This window comes from Petaurus breviceps, unplaced genomic scaffold (assembly GCF_028583685.1).
Source record: "Petaurus breviceps papuanus isolate PSGF00001 unplaced genomic scaffold, PetGlider_PUasm1.0 172, whole genome shotgun sequence".
Lineage (NCBI taxonomy): Eukaryota > Metazoa > Chordata > Mammalia > Diprotodontia > Petauridae > Petaurus > Petaurus breviceps.
The window spans coordinates 3,692,279-3,711,535 of record NW_027185755.1 but is presented as its reverse complement, the minus strand read 5'-3'; the positions used below and the strand labels follow the sequence as shown (position 1 = coordinate 3,711,535).

The window sequence follows — 19,257 nt, the reverse complement described above, 5'->3', positions numbered from 1 at the left end:
AGGAGACAACCCCGCCTCTCTCAGGGAAGAGCCACCTCCATTCGGACCAATGAACGTGTTGAAATGTGCCCCGCCTCTTTCTGGATCTCCCACTCTCTCGTGGTCTTTGTCCCATCCTGCGCTGATCCAGGATCTTGGAATCGTAAGGTGAGCGGCACTCGGATTCGGGGGTCTCTCGCGGGGGCAGGGAGGGGAGGGGTCTGGGACGTTGGCTGGAAGCCCTGTCCTCTTGTTTTTCCCTACTAGGGCTGAAGTGGCCTTCCTGACGTGAACTCCAGGGCCCCTTCCCATACCTCGGGCTTCCCCCCTGGGGCGTGAACCCCCTCTAGAATCGGGCCTCGGGGCTGGGGGCGGGCGGGAGCCCTGCACCCTGAGCTTTCTCCTCCTCCTCCAGGCAACCTGCCCTCTTCCCCATGGCGCTGAAGGGTGTCTCCGCGTGGCGGCTCCTGAGCCGAATCCACAGCCCAGTCCTGGACTTGGTGAGAGGCCGAGTCACCCAGGCCGCTACCCGGGGTGAGTAGGGGCGCGGGAAGGTCGGAGAAGCGGAACTGGAAGGATGCTTGAGGCCATATCTCTCCTTTTACAGATGAGGAAACTGAGGCCTCGGGAGGGAAAGGTCAAGGCATGGATTCTTTCTCCGAGTTCAATATCCATCCCATCCATCCCACTAACTCCTGGGATCCGGCTTTCCCTTGTCCACTATAAATGACCCTTCCCCCAGCCCCTTTTTCCTTATGTGAGAGGTTCTAGGGGACCCACTCTGGACTTGGCTGCCCAAGTAAGGCAGTGGGACATTCCAAGACACTGGACTTGGAATCAGGACATCTAGATTCAAATTCTGATTGTGCTGCTTACTAGTGTATGATATTGCACATTACTTTTATTCTCTGGCCTGTTTCCTCTGTAAAAATGATGTGAATATAAGTAAGTAAACTCCTGGAAGGCAGAAGAAATCTCACTTTTGTCTTGGTATTATTCCCCAGTGTCTAGTGAAGGTTCTAGCAAATAGTGGGTACTTTTATGTTACTCTGGGAAGATAAGAGACTAACTTTGTTGGGACAACAATGATATCTTCCTATGCCCTTTGTTTGGAGAATGGCTTGGTCCTTGGATCTGGCGTATATAAAGGATGGATCATAGATTTTATAGGTCAACTTAAAAGAGTGGTCTTCCCAAAGGAATGAAAGCTAATCATTTTATCATGCTGTAAACTTGACTTACCAAAGAGTATGTCCAAAGGAAGATACAATACAAATCCTAGCAAAGACCAAAACATTCTTGCTTATCTAGCTGATTGGGCAGTTTCCCTGAGCAGTCCCCTCCCCCATATTTGTTCTATGGAACAGAGTCTTCTAAGTCAGAGGTTCCTAACCTGATGTTGGAAAGTTAAATTTCAGGGGACCTGTTGGCTTGGATGGGGGAAAAATAAATCTTTATTTTCACTAGCCTTTAACTAAAATGTAGCATCTCCTTCAACTATTTAAAAGCATTCTGAACAAGGGCCATAGACTTTAGCAGATCGCCAAAGGGATGCATGACACAAAAATTATTAAGAATCCCTGCTCTAAGGTCCCTTGTAGCTCTGATGTTTCAGGCTTTCTCTTTCTTCCTCTTCTTTTCTTCTCTCTCCCTCTCCCCCTCCTTCCCTCTGTACCCTTCCTCCTTTTTCTTCTGCCTCTTTCCTTCTCTTTGTCTCTCCCATCCTCCACCTCCTCCTTCTTTCTTTTTCTTGTCTCTCTCCCTCTTTCTCCTTGTCTCTCTCTCTTTCCTTTTTTCCTCTCTTTTTCACATTCTTCTGTATGAATCTGCATCTATCACGCCCCTGCTCAGAAATGTCTTGAGTATAGTCCTGCCTCCAATTCCAAGCCCTCTACCATGCAGCAACACCCTGGACCACATTCTCTCCAAACACTCTGACACTCCTGAATTGAGCCTTTATCCAAACTATTCAAGATGCCTGGACCTCCTTCCTTCTCCTTCTTAACCAGTTAAATTCCTTCTTGTCTTTTAAAGCCTAATTTAAACTCCATCCCACCTTAGACATTTACTATCTCTATGACTCTGGGCTCATAACAATCCCTCTGTACTTCAGTATCCTCTTCTGGGAAATCAGTGGATTGGACTCTGTGGCTAATAAGGTCTCTTAACAGCTCTAAATCTATGATTCTTTAGGAAGCTTTCCCCAATCCCAGATCCCCACCTTCAGCAAGTACTTACTAAGCTCCTGCTGTGTGCAGGCACTGTCCTAGATGCTGGGGATATAAGACAGAAGTAAAACAATTAAATAGCTTATGTATTTCTTGGGAGGACAACACATACACATAGGTGTATATACAAAGCGAGTACAAATAGAGTAACTTTGGGAGAGGAAACAGTAGCAGCTAGGGGAGGGAGAATCAGGAATGGTCTCATACAGAAGGTGGTGCTGGACAAAAACCAGTGATTCCAAGAGGCTGGGAAGAGGCTAAGCCTTGGGGACAGGCAAAGGCCTAGAGAAGGGCAGGAGGGTAGAACATTGTGTGGGAGGAGCAGTGAGGGGACCAGTATGGCTGGACATTAAGTGTGATGGGGAATATTGTGTTGTTAAAAAAGGGTAGAAAGGTAGGCTAGGACCAGAGTGTGAAGAGCTTTATAATCAATCGATAAATATTATGTGCCAGGCACTGGGGATACAAAACGAGGCAAAAAACAAAACAAAACAGTTCCTTCCCTAAGGAGTTAATTAGTAATTCTAGAGGTGATAGGTAACCAGTCACCTGCCTCACCTCTTCCCCCCTAGCCTATCCAGTCCCATGCCCCATCTCTTATTCACTAGCGTCAGCTCTAGTCAAATGGCCAATCCTAACTGAAGGATGTCTGAATGCATGGGGTGGAAGAGTAGGAGGGGCAATCTGCATGAATGACAGTGGCTCCCATTTCTATAAACCATTCAAGGTTTACAAACTCTTGCATAGTGAAAAAACAACTCTGGCAGAGATATCCTACAGAGAATATTATCCCTATTTCATGGATGGGGAAACTGAGGTTCAGGGAGGGAAACATGGTTTGCCCATGGTAGAACTTTTAGGAGATATTGCAAATCAGAGACAAAGTGAGGTCTTTATTCACTCAGACTAGGAGAACATAGCTGCAGTAAACAGTCTCACTCCTCACCCCTGAATCTTCTTGGCCTTTCCCCATCAGCTTCACGCCCCAACTTCAACTGGCAGGACCCACTTCTTCTGGAATCACAATTGACACCTGATGAGATCGTGACCCGAGATACATTCCGAGCCTACTGCCAGGAAAAGCTGATGCCCCGTGTCCTCCTGGCTAATCGGAATGAAGGTACTGGTTTTGGCTGAAAGTGAGATCTCAAAGTAGAGCGACTTCCCTTTAACCCCAAAGGATTCCCTGCTCTCTCTAGTAGCAAACAGGAATGCAGGTTATGATAAGTGAATACTTCTTTCTTGTATTTACATAACTAATTATTGTATTAGGACCAGAGTTTTCCCACTTTTCTATTTTCTCATCCAGAGATGAACCAGTGTGGGGAATCGCTTAGAAATTTATGCCCCCTCAAAAAAAAAAAAATAAAGAAAAAAGAAACTTAACCAGGCCGAGATCTAGTCAAAAAGTAAAAGAAATTCTAGTTTTGGGCTAATGGGTATATTAATGGTCATTGTGTTTGCTCAGACCAGTCTGGAGGAAATGTTGATGAGGATATGATGAATCTGATGTCTTGTGTGTGTGTGTGTGTGTGTGTGTTTTGTTTGTTTGTTTTTGGAGGGGGAAGGCAGGGCAATTGGGGTATGACTTGCCCAAGGTCACACAGCCAGTGTCTGAGGTCGAATTTGAACTCGGGTCCTCCTGACTCCAGGGCCAGTGCTCTATTCACTGCGCCATCTAGCTGCCCCAAATTGATGTCTTGTTGACCAAGATTTGAGTGACCTAAGTCATGTACCCCAAGTTAGCCCACCTTCCATTTTGTTAATTGAGTAGACACCCCTCGGGAACATCTCTTTTTCAAAGGGCATATAAACTGTTACCCCACCACCATTAGGGGTCTTTGGTCTAAGAGAGAAAGCAACCACACTTTTATTAATAACTTCTGACCATATTAATAAAATGATTACCCAGAAACCTGTGTTTCTTGGACCCTTTTAATCATCACAAGTCCCTGTGGAGATTGGGAATAGTCTGAGTAAAGGCCAGAGAGCCTGGAGGCTTTGTCTTTCTCCCATAGGCCTTGGGGGCTCCCTAGAGACAACACTGGAATCTCTCTTTAGGATTAGGGAAAGAGGAGGGACTGGAATTGGGTCTCAGGTTTGTCCAACCATTTATGAACTGTGTCTTCTTATAGTGTTTCACCGGGAGATCATTTCAGAACTGGGGCAAATGGGTGTGCTAGGCCCCACCATTAAAGGTAGGTATAAGATGTTCCAGCTTTCTTCCTGTTTCTTTCTTGCCCTGCCTGTGACCTTGGGGTTCTGGATTACAGACTTTAGGACAGAGTTTGGGCCTCTAGTTTGTGTCCATACAATCAACTAGTATTTATTAAGTATATACTGTGTGCCAGTGTCAGGTTGAAATGAACCTACATAGAGACAATCCTTGAAATAATAGAAAATTTATTGAAAAGAGAAATATTAGCATCCAGAGAAGATGCATATAGGCATTCTGCAAGAAACTAAGAAGAAAAGCAACAATAACATTCTTTTTTTATGCAGGTAGCAAAGCAATAGCTTTTATAAGGATCTAAAAATAACTCATATATTATATAACTGTATGAAGACTTCTTTTTCAGAACTGTCATTCAGTTGTTTCTCCATTGGCAATTTTATCAGGACTGAGATGCATTAGTAACATTGCCAGACCATTGACAGAACAGTCTGTTTGGTTTAGTTCAAGTATGTGTACCTATTCTTGGCAGGAGCTAAAGAATTTTAGGTGACTACACCCTAATACTAGAGTTCAACCCTCATTTATTTTTTGCAAACTCTAACTTTTGGTATTATTTTATAGTATCACATTCTCAGAGTTAAAATCTTTTCAAAAGTCTTATTGACTTGCAATTGTGCAATTCTTAGGCATTTGTATAACTAACATGTCTAAAGCGGCACTATTACTAACAAAACTAATTGAATCAGAAAAGTTAGAACAATATTCACTTTCAAGGAATATCCCTTAAAATATTCCCTACCTTTCCCTAACTCCTCCAGAATGTAATTCAGATGCTGGGCAATATTAAGAGTTTGGGTAAATATGTGTGCAATAATTCATTTAAACATTGGATCTCTTATTCTGTCATTTGGCATTTAACTCTACTCATAAATCATCTGCTTCTAGGAAACATTTTTCCTTGGAAGTTCCACGTCAGCAGGATCTGTCCTAGACCACTGTCCACAAATTGTTCATTTTGGTCCATTCAAACTCAGTCAGTGCATCTCTTAATCAGTATCTTGTTTTTAACTGGGGTGTCAGTTCTTAACAGTACCTGGAATAAGCCTTGTTTTTAGGGCAGATTTGCAGCCATGTTTCTTCCAGTGCATATACTTTCCAGATTCCAAGCCACCTTGAATGCTGCCTAAACCCACTAATGCTAAAACTTAGTATGATTTAGTAGGGCTTTACAAAATCCAATCTTGAATAGTTTGGATAAAGGCTCAATTCAGGAGTGTCAGAGTGTTTGGAGAGAATGTGGTCCAGGGTGTTGCTGCATGGTAGAGGGCTTGGAATTGGAGGCAGGACTATACTCAAGACATTTCTGAGCAGGGGAGTGATAGATGCAGATTCATATAGAAGAATGTGAAAAAGAGAGGAAAAAAGGAAAGAGAGAGAGAGAAGGAGAAAGAGGGAGAGAGACAAGAAAAAGAAAGAAGGAGGAGGTGGAGGATGGGAGAGATAGCATTCTGTCGGTCTTTTGGAATTGTCTGGGATCATTATATTGTGGAGAAGACACTGTGTACAATTTAAAATGAGGTATAGTTCTTTTTCATGTTAAATTAGTTAACAATAAAGAAGAACATATATCTTCAGTGCTTATTAAGTACATACAAGGTTTTTCCAAAAGCATTCACTCAACATCTTTCTTTTCTAGTTTAATAAACACATCCAGGTGTAAAAATCAGGACTTAGAAATTAAGAAAATAATCACATCCTAGAGTTTCACATTTTTTAAATTAAATTTTATGTTTATTTTTAGTTTACATCATTCATTTCCACAAGATTTTGAGTTACACATTTTCTCCCCATTTTTCCCCTACTCACCACCCCAAAACAGTGATCCCACTGCTCTCTCCCATATCTTCCCCCATCCCTCCTCCAACTTTCCAATAGGGCACAGTGGATCTCTATGCCCGAGTGCCTGTATATCTTATTTCCCAGTTACATGTAAAATAATAATTATATATATATATATATATATTTTTTTTTTTTTTAAACATTTGGCTTTAAAACTTTGAATTTCAGATTCTTTCCCTTCCTCCCTTGTCACCCACCCTTACTGGGAAGATAAGCAATTCAATAAAGGTTGTACATGTGTAGCTATGTAAAACATTTCCATAGTGGATATATTGTGAAAGACTGACTATATTTCCTTCCATCCTATCCCACCCCCCCACTTGTTTTTTTTTTTTTAAGCAGTCGGGGTTAAGTAACTTGCTCAAGGTTAAGGCCAGTTATTTCTGGGTGTGGTGCTGAGTGTCTGAGCCCGGGATTCCATCTCCAGGTCATCTCAACACTGGAGCCAGTGCTCTTACTCGCTGTACTACCTGGCCGTCCCACCCCCCCACTTGTTCTACTCTCTACTTTGATGCTGTCCCTTTTCAAAAGTGGGTGCTTCCAACTTCTTTCCCCCTCAGCCTGCCCTCCCTTCCATCATCTCCCTTCTCATCCCCTTACCCCCTACTCTCCTGTGGTGAGATACTAGAGTTTCACATTTACAGTGAATACATGACAATTCAGTCAGAATTCAGAAAAACACAAAAACACGGGTTACTCTTGTTGGCCTAGAGATCTTAAGGTGTTGCATACTAATCCCTAGAGTAAAAAGAAAAATTCTTTAAACTGAAATCTTTTGATAGTTAAAGATATAACTTTAATACACTACATTCTAGGTGTAGTTCCATAATTTTCATAATTAATGGACAAATTATCATATAAATCACTACTTTACTCTAAGCAAACTTGTAAGTCATCCACCACTTTGACTGTATTTTTGTTGAAGGAAGGTACCTCAGTTTCTCTGTAAACAAATTTACTATTTTAGAATTTATAAATTCTTAATAAGGCTCTCATTAGTCATAACATTCTTACAGCTCCTTCTTTCACAAAGCTGATAAGATTTTATGACCTTGCCAAGGCTAAAGATCCAGAGGACTTAGCATGTCCCCATAGAACTTCACAGATAATGAGAATTTACAGTCTATTCTGTACTTTTCCCAAAACACTAAGTAATTATCTTTATTATTCATCTTAAAGCAAAATACACCCAATTAAATACTTGACAGTTTTATTTAAAACATAGACACAAGACAAATTACCAGTTAAGTGACATTCTGAATTATCTTACATTTTAAAAAATTTATTCATTTATCAATTATGACATTCAAAAAAAAGTAATTATTTGCTTTCTGACCTAAACAAGACTCCTTTCAAGTTGTAGAGAAGAGTTAATAATAGATGGTTCTTAACCACCAGAGAAGGCTTAAAAACTGTAAATCCTGTTTATTTTTTTTCTTTCTTCCCTTTTGGACTTCACTGGAAATAAAACTTTAAAATTGGCTTCAGTTCTGTTTATTCTCTAATTGGTGAAATCGCCTTCTTCCCTTACACTAGAACAATAAATCTTTAACCCTCAATGAAAGAGAGTGATCTATTGTTTACATGTGCCTTAGTATTGAGAGGTTGCAACCCCAAACTGCACTAGAATCTTTATCTACAATTTGAAAATCTATAGTAGATACATTTCCTTTCAATTTATAAGTTTGCATTTCTATACATTTCTGCAAAGGGGATAGGATTGCCTTTCCTCTTAACTCTTTTTTTTCTCTTCCATTCCCATCCTGACCAATATTGGGAACACAAAGATGAGATTCTATCTTTTGAAAAGTTTGAAACTTTCAGCAGAAAAAAAGTTTCCATTCTTTTCCTGCCTGTTCTTAAGATAGTAGGACTTGTTTATAAAAAGTTCGACATAAATAGTTGACAGGTTTTGAGTGAGGACTCCCCTGGCCACCCTCTCAAGGTAACATAGTGTAATGGAAATGCAAATTTAAAGATCTTCCCTGCCCCTAGGCTAAAGTGCACCTGGAGCCTGGGGAGGGAGGCTTGTTTTTCAGTTGATACTTTTTGATTGGCCAGTGGGTCCAAAAGGTTGTTACATTCTCTGAGCCAGGAAAAGGCTATATAAGCCCTGATGTGTAGCTTTGTTTTTGGGGGCTCACTTTGAGAAGTGTTCTGTGATTTGATCTGGATTCTGGGAAGCTGTTGTCCTGAGCGCCCCCCCCCTTTGAAAAACCCAGATGTTGAAACCCAGATGTTGATTGGGTATGGATGTAATGGTTGGACAGTTTGAAATCTGTCCACTTGATCTGTTTCTGTCTTGATAATTCTGCCTGTATACTTTGAAGTTCAGGGTGCTGACCTCTTTCCCCTGAACTAGGTAAACATACATATTTGACTGATTAAAGTAAGCTTGTTAACCCATTTTGAGTTGCTTTCCTTTATCAAAGCAGATCTAAGAACCTGTATTGGCAGCAAACCCTGAGGACGCTTGGGGTGCTTGCTGCTACACATAGATGGGAAGACTTACCAATATTGGATCCACCTAATACTGGAAGGGATGCTGTGGCTCCTTTCAATGTTAAAAAAGACCTGTTCAGGTTTTTCTTTCCCTTCTAAGGCATCAGAGGAATTATCAATCAGAATTAAAGCCTAACAGTGAAAAAAAACAAAGTTAGATAGTGTTGCAGCAGTTTTCATGAGGTGGAATCCTCACTCTTAGAACTGGTTTCACTTTGGGAATGCTATACCTTCCATTTGCAGAAAGAAAGTGTCCTATATATCTCCCCTCTTGCAGGCAATACTATAGTTTGTCCAAAAACATCTTATGGCCTTGTGGAACTAATAACTTAAGCAAAGCAAGAGTTTCAATCTTATATTGTTCTTCAGTTCCAGAAGCTATTAATAAATCATCTATATATTGAAAAGCAGACTCTTTTGGTGAAATAAACAACTTTAAATTTTCCTGCAAGTTTCTAGAAAAGATAGTAGGGGAGTCATGAAACCCTTGGGGAATCTTTTGCCGTACATACTGAGATTCTCCATGAGTAAGGGCAAGTAAGAATTTAGATTTTTCAGCTAATGGGATGGAAAAGAAACCAAAACATACTGTATTGATTACTGAAAAGAACCATGTGTTTGGAGGTACAAAAGTTGTTATAGTAGCAGGCTTAGAAACAACAGGAATCATGGGAATAATGTGCTTATTTATAGCTCTTCAATCTTGAACAAAGTGATATACTGGCTGACCTTTTTTAATCTAATTTTCCTTCTTTTCTTACCAGTAAGGTAATATTACATAGAGACTACTCCTTTTTGATAACTTCTTATTTCTCTAAGTCTTCTATTAGTGGCTATATTCCTTCAACTTGAGCTTTACACAGAGGCTATTTCTTAATGCATGGCCATGGCTGATCTTTTTTTTTTTTTAATGAGCAATCAGGGTTAAGTAACTTGCTCAGGATTACACGGCCAGTTATTTCTGGGTGTGGTGCTAAGTATCTGAGCCCAGATTTGATCCCCAGGTCATCCCAACACTGGAGCCGGTACTCTTACTCGCTGTGCTACCTGGCCACCCCTGTGGCTGATCTTTATAGTAACTAATAATTTATTTAGTTCTTTTCATCAAACCATCATCATTATTGGAGTGAGTCTACGATTACAGAATCAATTTATTTAACTCAAAGTTCTTTTCCAATGTGAAACACAACCGCTCCTTTCCACCATCTCCCTTCTGAAACTGAAGGCACATAGTAACCAGATCAGGTGCCTTTTCTCCTGAGAGTTCCATAAAGGAAATAGCAGCATCCAGAGTATATGCATTTTAGCAGTCTGCAAGAGACTATGAAGAAGAATCAGCAACAGTGCTCTTTTTTTAAAAAATTAATTAAATTGATTTGTTTATTTACTTTTAGTTTACAACATTCAGTTCCACAGTCCCTTGAATTTCAAATTTTCTCCCCCTCCCTCTCCTCCCCCACCCGACCATATCATGGCAGCATGCACTTGAATATAGGATCTACAAATATCTTCACATTGATCATTAGTCAGATTATAAAGGATTATCACTGATGGAATGATCAGTGGGAAAGAGGAAACAAAACAAGAAAAAGAAACACAGCAAGTAGTTTGTTTCACTATGCATTCAGACTCCGCATCTTTCTCTGGATGTGGATTCTCTTTTGATCATGAATAGTGCTCTTTATTTATACAGATATCAAAATAGTAACTTTTATAGGTATCAAAAAAGAATTCGTTCATGATACAATTATTTCTCGAAACTTATTTTGTCAGAATTGTAATCTAGTTGTTTCTTCATTGGAAAGTTTCTCAGGACTTGGGTACATCAACAATGTTGGCATATCATTGGCAGAGCGATCTCTTAGTTTTTATTCAAGTATATGCATCTGTTCTTGGCCAGAGCGAAAGGATTTTAGGTGACTTTGCCTTAAGACCACACTGTTACAATTTAACCCTCATTTATTCCTTATCCCAGGCACCAGGGATCACTTTACTCTCAGCCTGCTATCTCTCATGCTGGGGCAGCAAAAGCTGACAGTGAAATTAACTGAGAACACATTTAAATTTCAGGCTCTTTAAGAGTTGGGGGACTAGGGTTTGGGTCTGAGCCACAGGATATTCATACCCAAGGGGCATACATAGAATGACCTGTCTATCAGCTCAGTGATTGTTCTCCTTAAGAAGTCCCTGGGGCCTCTGGATGCAGCCTATCTGATAGGTTGTATCTGTTCTCCTAGGGTACGGCTGTGCTGGAACCTCATCTGTAACCTATGGACTTCTGACCCGGGAACTGGAGCATGTAGACAGTGGCTACCGGTCAGCCATGAGTGTCCAGTCCTCCCTGGTCATGTATCCCATTTATGCCTATGGCTCTGAAGAGCAGCGGCAGAAGTTCCTGCCCCGACTTGGTGAGAGCAGTATACTTGGAATATGGGAATCCTCACCCACCTTCCTGAGCCCACCGACCCTCCTAAGACTCCTTAGCCTCTTCTCTTTTGACTGACTCTAACCTTTTGATCTTCCTAGAGCTTTATAACCCATTCAGGACTCCTGAGCTGTCTTTTCCCTTGGACCCTGGTGCTCCATCCCCAATGGACCAGCCTTGGGGCACTTACTTCCCTTACTGCCATAAGTCTGCTAGAGAAAAGAAACCTTAGAGGGTGAAAGAATAGATGTCTTCAAAAATATGAAGGGCTGTCACATGAAAGAAGGATTAAATTCATTTTGATTTGCCCCAAAGGGTAGAACTGGGAATGAAGGGGGGAGGATGCCAAGAGGCAATTTTATATTTGATATCAGGAAAAACTTCCTAACAATCAGTGCTGTACTGTGGCTAGTCCCCCTAGAGGTTCCTAGAGGTCTCCAGGCAAAGGTTGGGTGACTCCTTGTGGGCTATATAATATAAGGCATTCCTATTCAGGTGGGTCTAGATGACCTCTGAGGCTTCTTCTGTCTCCGGTTCGGATTCTACCCACTCTTCAAGGACCCCTGAGTCCATCCCCAACTGATCTTCTTAAGATTCCTTTCCCAGGGACCTTTGGACAAAAAGCAGCCTTATCTAGTGAAAAGAATGTTGACTTTGGAGTTAAGAGCTCTGGGTTCAATTCCTGACTATGACTTTGGACAATCACTTAATCTCTCAGGGCTTCAGTTTTCCCATCTACAAAATGAAGGGTTTGAATTAGATGATTTCCAAGGTCCCTCCCAGTTCCACCAATTCTTAGAGTCTGAAACCTGTGATCTACCTCCCTGAGTCTACTAATATTCCCGTGATTCCTCTCTCTCCATCTCATGCCCTTCCCACCATCTGGTCTGGGACTCCAGGCAAATCTTCCTGAGTCTACTGATCCACCAGGGAATCCTGAGCCCCATCCCCAGTGATAAACCCCCAAACCTGACCCAAGTTTCCAAGTCTGCCAGCCTTCTAATAACTTCCTGGCACCCCTAAGCATCTTCCCTACTAATCAATCCATGATCCATAAACTACCCCCTTGACATTAACCCTACTGATTCTTGTTCCTACCACCAGGCCCCCAAGGGTTATTGAACTTCATTGGTGCCTGCTAGGGCTTTGCAAGTTCCAAGAGCCATGGAGGTGCCTGTGGAGTGGGAATTACAGGGAGGTGGTCTGGAGGGAGAGGAGAAACTCCCAGCTCTGACTATGGGTTTGGTTGACAGCAAAGGGGGAAATCCTGGGCTGCTTTGGGTTAACGGAGCCCAATCATGGAAGTGACGCAGGCGGTATGGAGACTAAGGCCCGCTACAATGCAGCCAGCAAGACCTATACCCTGAGTGGCTCCAAGACCTGGTGAGGGGGTGAGGGCAGGGGCTCTCTCCTGGCCCATATATTTATTGACAGTGTCTATAGAAAGGGAGGGTTGGACTGCTAAGATAGTGATCTCAGATCCCTTCTGGCTTCAGATCCTTACCATTTCATGAAGGCTTGAAGAACAGGGTGGGTAGCTCTTCAGTGGTGGAGAACTTATTGGAGAAGGTAGTCTCTCCAAAGCTTTTCCCTATATCTTCCCTTAGGATCACTAATTCACCTGAGGCTGACCTGTTTGTGGTCTGGGCTATGTGTGAGGATGGTCGGATTCGGGGCTTCCTATTAGAGAAGGGCATGCGGGGATTATCAGCTCCCAAGATCGAAGGCAAGTTTTCACTTCGAACCTCAGTCACAGGAATGATCCTCATGGACGACGTGGAAGTACCAGAACAGAACATGCTGCCCAATGTGTCTGGCCTTGCTGTGAGTGACACCAGGGTCAGCACATACCCAGGTGTAAAGGGAGAGAGGAAGAAGGAGGTTGGAGAGTGACAGGTAACCCCAGGCCCTGAGAATGGGAGCTAGGATCATCAAGAGAGATGCAAGGGATTTGGCATGAGTCATTAAAAAAAAAAAAGCACTGGATTTAGGGTAAGGTGACTTGAGTTCAAATCCTGACACTTTTACTTAGTACTTGTTGACTGAGTTATTTAGGTGATCTTCCCTAGGTAAGAATGTGCCAGGTGTCCTACAAAGCCCCTGCCACAGTAAGCCTGCTCGACCTCTTCCCTCTTTCCACAGGGCCCCTTTGGATGTCTGAACACAGCTCGATTTGGCATTGCTTGGGGGGCACTGGGGGCTGCAGAGTTCTGTCTGCACACAGCTCGGCAGTACACCTTGGATAGGTAACTGGAGCCTAGACCTTTCTTCTCTCTTCCCACTCCTTCACCCTGGGTAGCACCCAAGGCAGGCCTCAAAGTGTAGTGTAATGGAGGCAAGTTTCCTTGGAGGAGGTGAGTGTGATCTGGTTTTTGAAGAAGTGGAAGGGTGTTAGAGAAGCCTGAATGAGCCTAACCTGGGGTGAGGGGAGAGAGCATGCCCAGGCTGGAGGTGGGGGTGAAGAAGAGCAGCAGGTCCAATATTGTGCAGATATATCTATCTGCTTGCCTCTGAGTGTTTCATGACTCCCTCAGCAACTTTTTCTAGCTGACCCAAAGCCTGGGGCCTTTTCTGACCTTTATAATTGCTCTGTTTTTTCTTCTCCTTCTCTTTGTGTATCCAGGAAGCAGTTTGGGTTCCCATTGGCTAGAAACCAGCTCATCCAGAAAAAATTGGCTGATATGCTCACAGAGATCACCCTGGGCCTGCATGCTTGCTTGCATCTTGGGCGTTTGATGGACAAGGACAAGTATGGGGCTCAGGCCAAGGCTGGTTGAAGGGATGTTGGGGAGGAGGCTGGCTCCTCCAGGGCTAACTAGGTGCACCAGAAAAACTCTTCAGGGAGCACAGCAGGTGAAGGAGAAGCGATGATGGCAGTGTATCCATGAAGCACTCATACATTCAGTCAGTACATAAGCCCCTTGTGGCCTAGCAAGAACCTATACATCCCTTCCTTCAACTATATATTGCCCTCCCAAGATGTCCCCTCTTCTCTTCCTTCAGTTCAATTCAAGAAACAGTGTTTAAGCCTATGTGAGACACTGGAGGTAGAAAGGAAAGAATGAAATAGTTGCTTCCCCCCCAAGTCCTCCTTATGTTCACTGGCAAATGCAAAGTGTCTGCAAGGTAACAGAGAGTAATTTCAAGAGGAAGAGAGCACTTACACCTCAGAAGGACCAGGAAAGGCCATCTCTAAGAAAAATACTCAAGCTGTGGGCCAGAAGCTTGGTTTCCAAGAGGGTTCTCATTAAAGCAATCTGTGAAGTGTGTTTTTAACTAAATTTGTAGGTGAGCTTCATAAAAATTCATCCATGTATTTGGATGTGTGTTTGTAACTTGCCCCAAGGGTGACAAACCCCTATGGTTCTTTCATAAGAACTTGATGACAATTTATTGTGTAGTGCAAAGAATTTTTTTTAAATCTTGCTCCAAATTATCCTTTATATAAAATCAGATTTTCTGAAATTGAGTTTGCTTAACATGATGACACCTGTGCACACACAACTCAGTTCCTAGGATCACAGGCTTTAGAGCTGGAAGAGACCTTAGAAATCATTGAGTCTAGCCCCCTCATTTTCTGTATGAGGAATTCAATTCACCAGGTATTCCCAGAGAACTTGTTATCCAAGACCTCATGCTTAGTGATTCTGGCTTCAGGCAGCCTAGTGGGGAGTAATAGTAGTAATATCTAGACCAAATCATTATGATGTGAAACATGATGTGAATGTGACCATAGGAGAGACACCATGTGGGGATTCAGTGAATGAGGAAATCACTTCTAACTGGGGAGGGAGAAGAAAGCTTCATGAAAGAGGCAGTCCCTGATATCAAAAGATGGATAAGATTTTGACAGGTGGAGATGAGAGGCAGGGGCAAAGTTTGGATTTGATTCAGGAAATTGTGGGAAGCCATTGAAGGTGTCAGAGTTTCTCTACCAGTCTAAACAATATCTGGGTGTGGGGGGTGTGTTTGTGTCTTCTAGGGTGACCCCGGAAATGGTTTCAATGCTGAAAAGGAATAGTTGTGGCAAAGCCCTTGATATTGCCAGACAGGCACGTGACATGCTTGGTGGGAATGGGATTTCGGATGAGTATCATGTGATCCGGCACGTCATGAACCTGGAAGCTGTAAACACTTATGAAGGTGAGAGCCACTCTGAGTATGCCAGTGAAGCAGCAAGAGAAAGAGTTAGATTCCAGGCTCAGCTCTGCTTCTGACCTTGGGCAAGTCACTGTCATCCTTTGATCTGTAAAAATCAATGCAATCATCCTTACACTACTTACTTTTTAGGATTATTGTGAGGACCAAATAAGACATTATCCACAAGGCACTTCGTAAATGTAAAGTGATATATAAATATCAGCTATTATTATAAATGTCTTCATCTAGGTATCCGACCCTAGTCTCTTTCCTGAACTGTATCCCTAAATGGCATCTGAATGTACCAAAGGCATCTCAAATTCATCTCAAATGTCCAAAGTAGAATTCATTCTTTTCCCCTCAAAATCCCTTCTTTCTCCAGACTTCTCTCATTTTTTTTAGTGCACCACCATCTTAGTCACCCAGGCTTGCAATTGTGGTATTACTTTTTTTGAAGTATATGATAAATTAAACTTAATAGCTTTCAAAACTGTCCTGCTTGTTTCTGTTTCCTTCTCAACTTCTTTCTGTTCTCTTCATTTTAAAAAATTCTTTAATGGCCCTTTCTTTCTTTTCTTGATATTATTGTTAGTTCCCCTTTCCCCTTCAAGTCTTCCTCCCCCAAATAAAGAAAAACTCAATCCTTGTAGCAAATAAGCATTTTTTAGAAACACAAATCCACACATGCCATGTCTAAAAATGTATGTTTCATTCTGTACCTTGATTTCTTTGTTCTGCATCAGTTTGTGCAAGTCTTTCCAGGTTTCTCTAAATTTGCCCCTTTTATTATTTCTGATGGCACAATAATATTCTGTTATATTCATGTACAGGGCAGTTAGGATGCACATTGGAAAGAGTGCTGGGCCAGAAGTCAGATCTGGCCTCAGATACATACTAGCTATATGACCCTGGCCAAGTCACTTAATGCTGTTTGCCTCAGTTTCCTCATCTGTAAAATGAGCTGGAGAAAGAAGTGGAAAACCACTGCAGTATCCTTGCCAAGAAAACCCCAAATGGGGTCACAAGGAGTTGAACACAACTTTAATGACTGAATAACAATAACATATTCACATCCCATAATTTGTACAGCCATTCCCAATTGATGTATCCTCCCCCTTCATTTCCAGTTCTTTGTTTTGACAGTAAGAGCTGCTGTGTATTTCCTCTTTCTTTGATATTTTTGATGCATAGATCTAGTACTGTTATTATTGGGTGTTGCTTATGCATGGCATTGCACGTCCAGCCTCTGTGACTTCATAGGTGGTCCCTGATCTTTACCATTCATTCCTTCTCATCTCTACTATCTCTCAGAATTCCTTCAAAGAACATATCAGGTGCTGCCTCCTCCATGAGTCTTTCTTGATGCTGCTCCCTCAAGTTATTAGTGCTTTTTCTCTCTAAAACTTCCTTTGAATACTTTGCATATACTTTGTGTGAACATACAGGATAGAATACAAGTTCTTTGTGGTCTGAGCATATTTCTTGTTCAGTCTTCATATCCTAGCACAGTGAGTGCCTTGCACGTAGTAAACATTTAATAAATATTTTTTGAATTGAACAATGGGATGTTTGGGATACGAATAGAGTATTTTAAAACTGAACTTTTCATAATTGCCCACTCTGGTCCATTTCCCATAGGCTGCTATCCCATAAGGCTTTTTTTACAGAATTCTGGAGCTGAAAGGGGCACCCCCAAGCTAAAGCTTGGGGAGCTTAATTGGGGAGAAGCCTAAATATAATATAATGTTTCCTGTTCCTTACTGCTATTAGGAATAAGCCCCTGCACTTTTTTTTAAACAGTATTTTATTTTTTCCAATTACACGTAAAGATATTTTTCAACACTGATTTTTATAAGATTTTGAGTTCCAAATTTTTTCTCCCTCTCTCCTACCCCCCTCCCCAAGATGGTAAGCAATCTGATATAGGTTATACATGTGCGATCATGTAAACATATTTCCACATTACTCATGTTTATAAAAGAAGAAACAGAACAAAAAGGAAAAGCCACAAGACAAACAGACCAAAAAAAAAAGTGAAAATAGTGTGCTTCAATCTGAATTCAGACTTCATAGTTCTTTCTCTGGAGGTAGATAGCATTTTCAGTCATGAGTCTTTTGGAATTGTCTTGGAAAATCGTATTGCTGAGAAGAGCTAAGTCTATCATAGTTGATCATGACACAGTGTTGCTATTACTGTGTACAATGATCTGGTTCTGCTTGGCATCAATTCATGTTAAGTCCAGATTTTTCTAAAAGCATCCTGCTCATCATTTCTTATAGAACAATAGTATTCCATTACATTCATATACCACAACTTGTTCAGCCATTCCCCAATAGATGGGAATTCCTTCAATTTCCAGTTCTTTGCCACCATGAAAACAGCTGCTATAAATATTTTTGTACACGTAGGTCCTTTTCCCCTTTTTATGATTTCTTTGGGATAAAAAGGTATGCACAGTTTGATTACCCTTTGGGCATAATTCCAAATTGCTCTCCATAATGGTTGGATCAGTTCACAACTCCACCTTGGTATGCCTTAGTATCCCAATTTTCCCACATCTTTTCTAACATTTATCATTTTCCCTTTCTGTCATATTAGCCAATCTGATAGGTGTGAGGTGGTACCTCACAGTTGTTTTAATTTGCATTTCTCCAAACAATAGTGATTGAGACCATTTTTTCATATGACTACAGAGAGTTTTAATTTCTTCAACCCCAGCATTTTTATGGTGGGAAGACCAACTCTGCTGGCCTTGGCCCTGTCAGGGCAGGAAGGTTTGGCTGTAGTCTGGGCTCATGTGCTACCTGAAACTAGTTCACCAACGTTAAAGCAGCCAGATTGGGTTTAATAGGACACCAGATGTGATGTGCATGCAGCCTACCCGAAGCAGGTGTGTTGACCCATTGAATGGTTTGAAAAGCTCTGCAAAATTCAGGGGCTGTGTTTACATGTTATGAGCCTCTCTGCTTTCTACTGGCACCTATACCCAAGGGATCGAAGGTAGAGTGACTTCTAGTCTTTTCAGCAGGGCATCAGAGATGCTTAGTGAATATCAGAGTAATGGTCAACTAAAAATAATCTTTCTCTCAATTCTCTTTTCTTTAGGTACTCATGACATCCACGCCCTGATCCTTGGGAGAGCTATCACAGGAATTCAGGCATTCACTGCTGGGAAGTGAACCTGTTTTACTTGAAGGCTGACAAACATCTTTCAGAAAAGAGTTGTCATTTCATTGTGTCTATATTGATTCCCCAAGTTATATTAAGCCTGCTTTTCTGGGGAATTGACTGTTACTTTCCTTTTTGGAAGATGAGGACTAAGACTGAAGAAATTGATTCCTATACCTGAATGTGCCTTGTTCTAAAATCAGTTCTTCTGTTGAAATGCTGGAAGAATATGATTGTACATGCTATACCAGTCCCTTTTAATCCACCAACTATTACTAATTTTATATAACTTGGGAAATAAGTGGGTTTTTTTTAAATCAGGGGGCAAGAGGAAGAAAAATGAACTTCAGAGCAGCTTCTGTGAAGCTGTTTGATTTGTAAATAAATAACTAAGATCTCTCACCCAAACCCATAATGCTTCCTGGTTTACTAATGCCTCCTGATCACCCATTGATTTCCAGGAGTATCATTCAGTGTCCTGGACTTGGGAGCAGACTAGGAACAAATGCATTAATAAAAACCACATTTTGCTGACCAAAACTATATCCATGCCTTTTTGTTCTGAGTAAGAGGAAAGGAAGTAGAGTTGCTAGAGAAATAGGAATATTGGAGGTCACTTTGTAAGACAGTTCACAGTATTAACTACCGTGTTTCCCCGATAATAAGACACTGTCTTATTATATTTTTTTTGGACAGAAAAACACCAGAGGGCTTATTTTAATAAACATTGACAGCAATT

At 41.6% G+C, this 19,257-nt stretch overlaps 1 protein-coding gene across 1 annotated transcript; it reads left to right on the top strand.

The window, feature by feature from the left end:
- GCDH (glutaryl-CoA dehydrogenase) lies at positions 1–19,058 on the top strand. The gene is made up of 11 exons (XM_069082953.1): positions 1–147; positions 395–513; positions 3,184–3,327; positions 4,343–4,405; positions 11,022–11,192; positions 12,463–12,592; positions 12,817–13,033; positions 13,352–13,455; positions 13,833–13,958; positions 15,192–15,352; positions 18,456–19,058. Exons 1-11 carry the CDS (start codon positions 50–52, stop codon positions 18,527–18,529), a joined length of 1,407 nt encoding a protein of 468 aa, XP_068939054.1. The 5' UTR covers positions 1–49; the 3' UTR covers positions 18,530–19,058.
- The last annotated feature ends 199 nt before the right edge of the window (positions 19,059–19,257 follow it).

What these genes read in the sequence shown, in the direction of transcription:
- GCDH (XM_069082953.1), top strand. Translation starts at nt 50, where the DNA reads ATGAACGTGTTGAAATGTGCCCCGCCTCTTTCTGGATCTCCCACTCTC. An exon ending in GCTAGGCCCCACCATTAAAG is followed by an intron (nt 4,406 to 11,021) that starts GTAGGTATAAGA and finishes CTGTTCTCCTAG; the next exon opens with GGTACGGCTGTGCTGGAACC. An exon ending in CGGCAGTACACCTTGGATAG is followed by an intron (nt 13,456 to 13,832) that starts GTAACTGGAGCC and finishes TTGTGTATCCAG; the next exon opens with GAAGCAGTTTGGGTTCCCAT.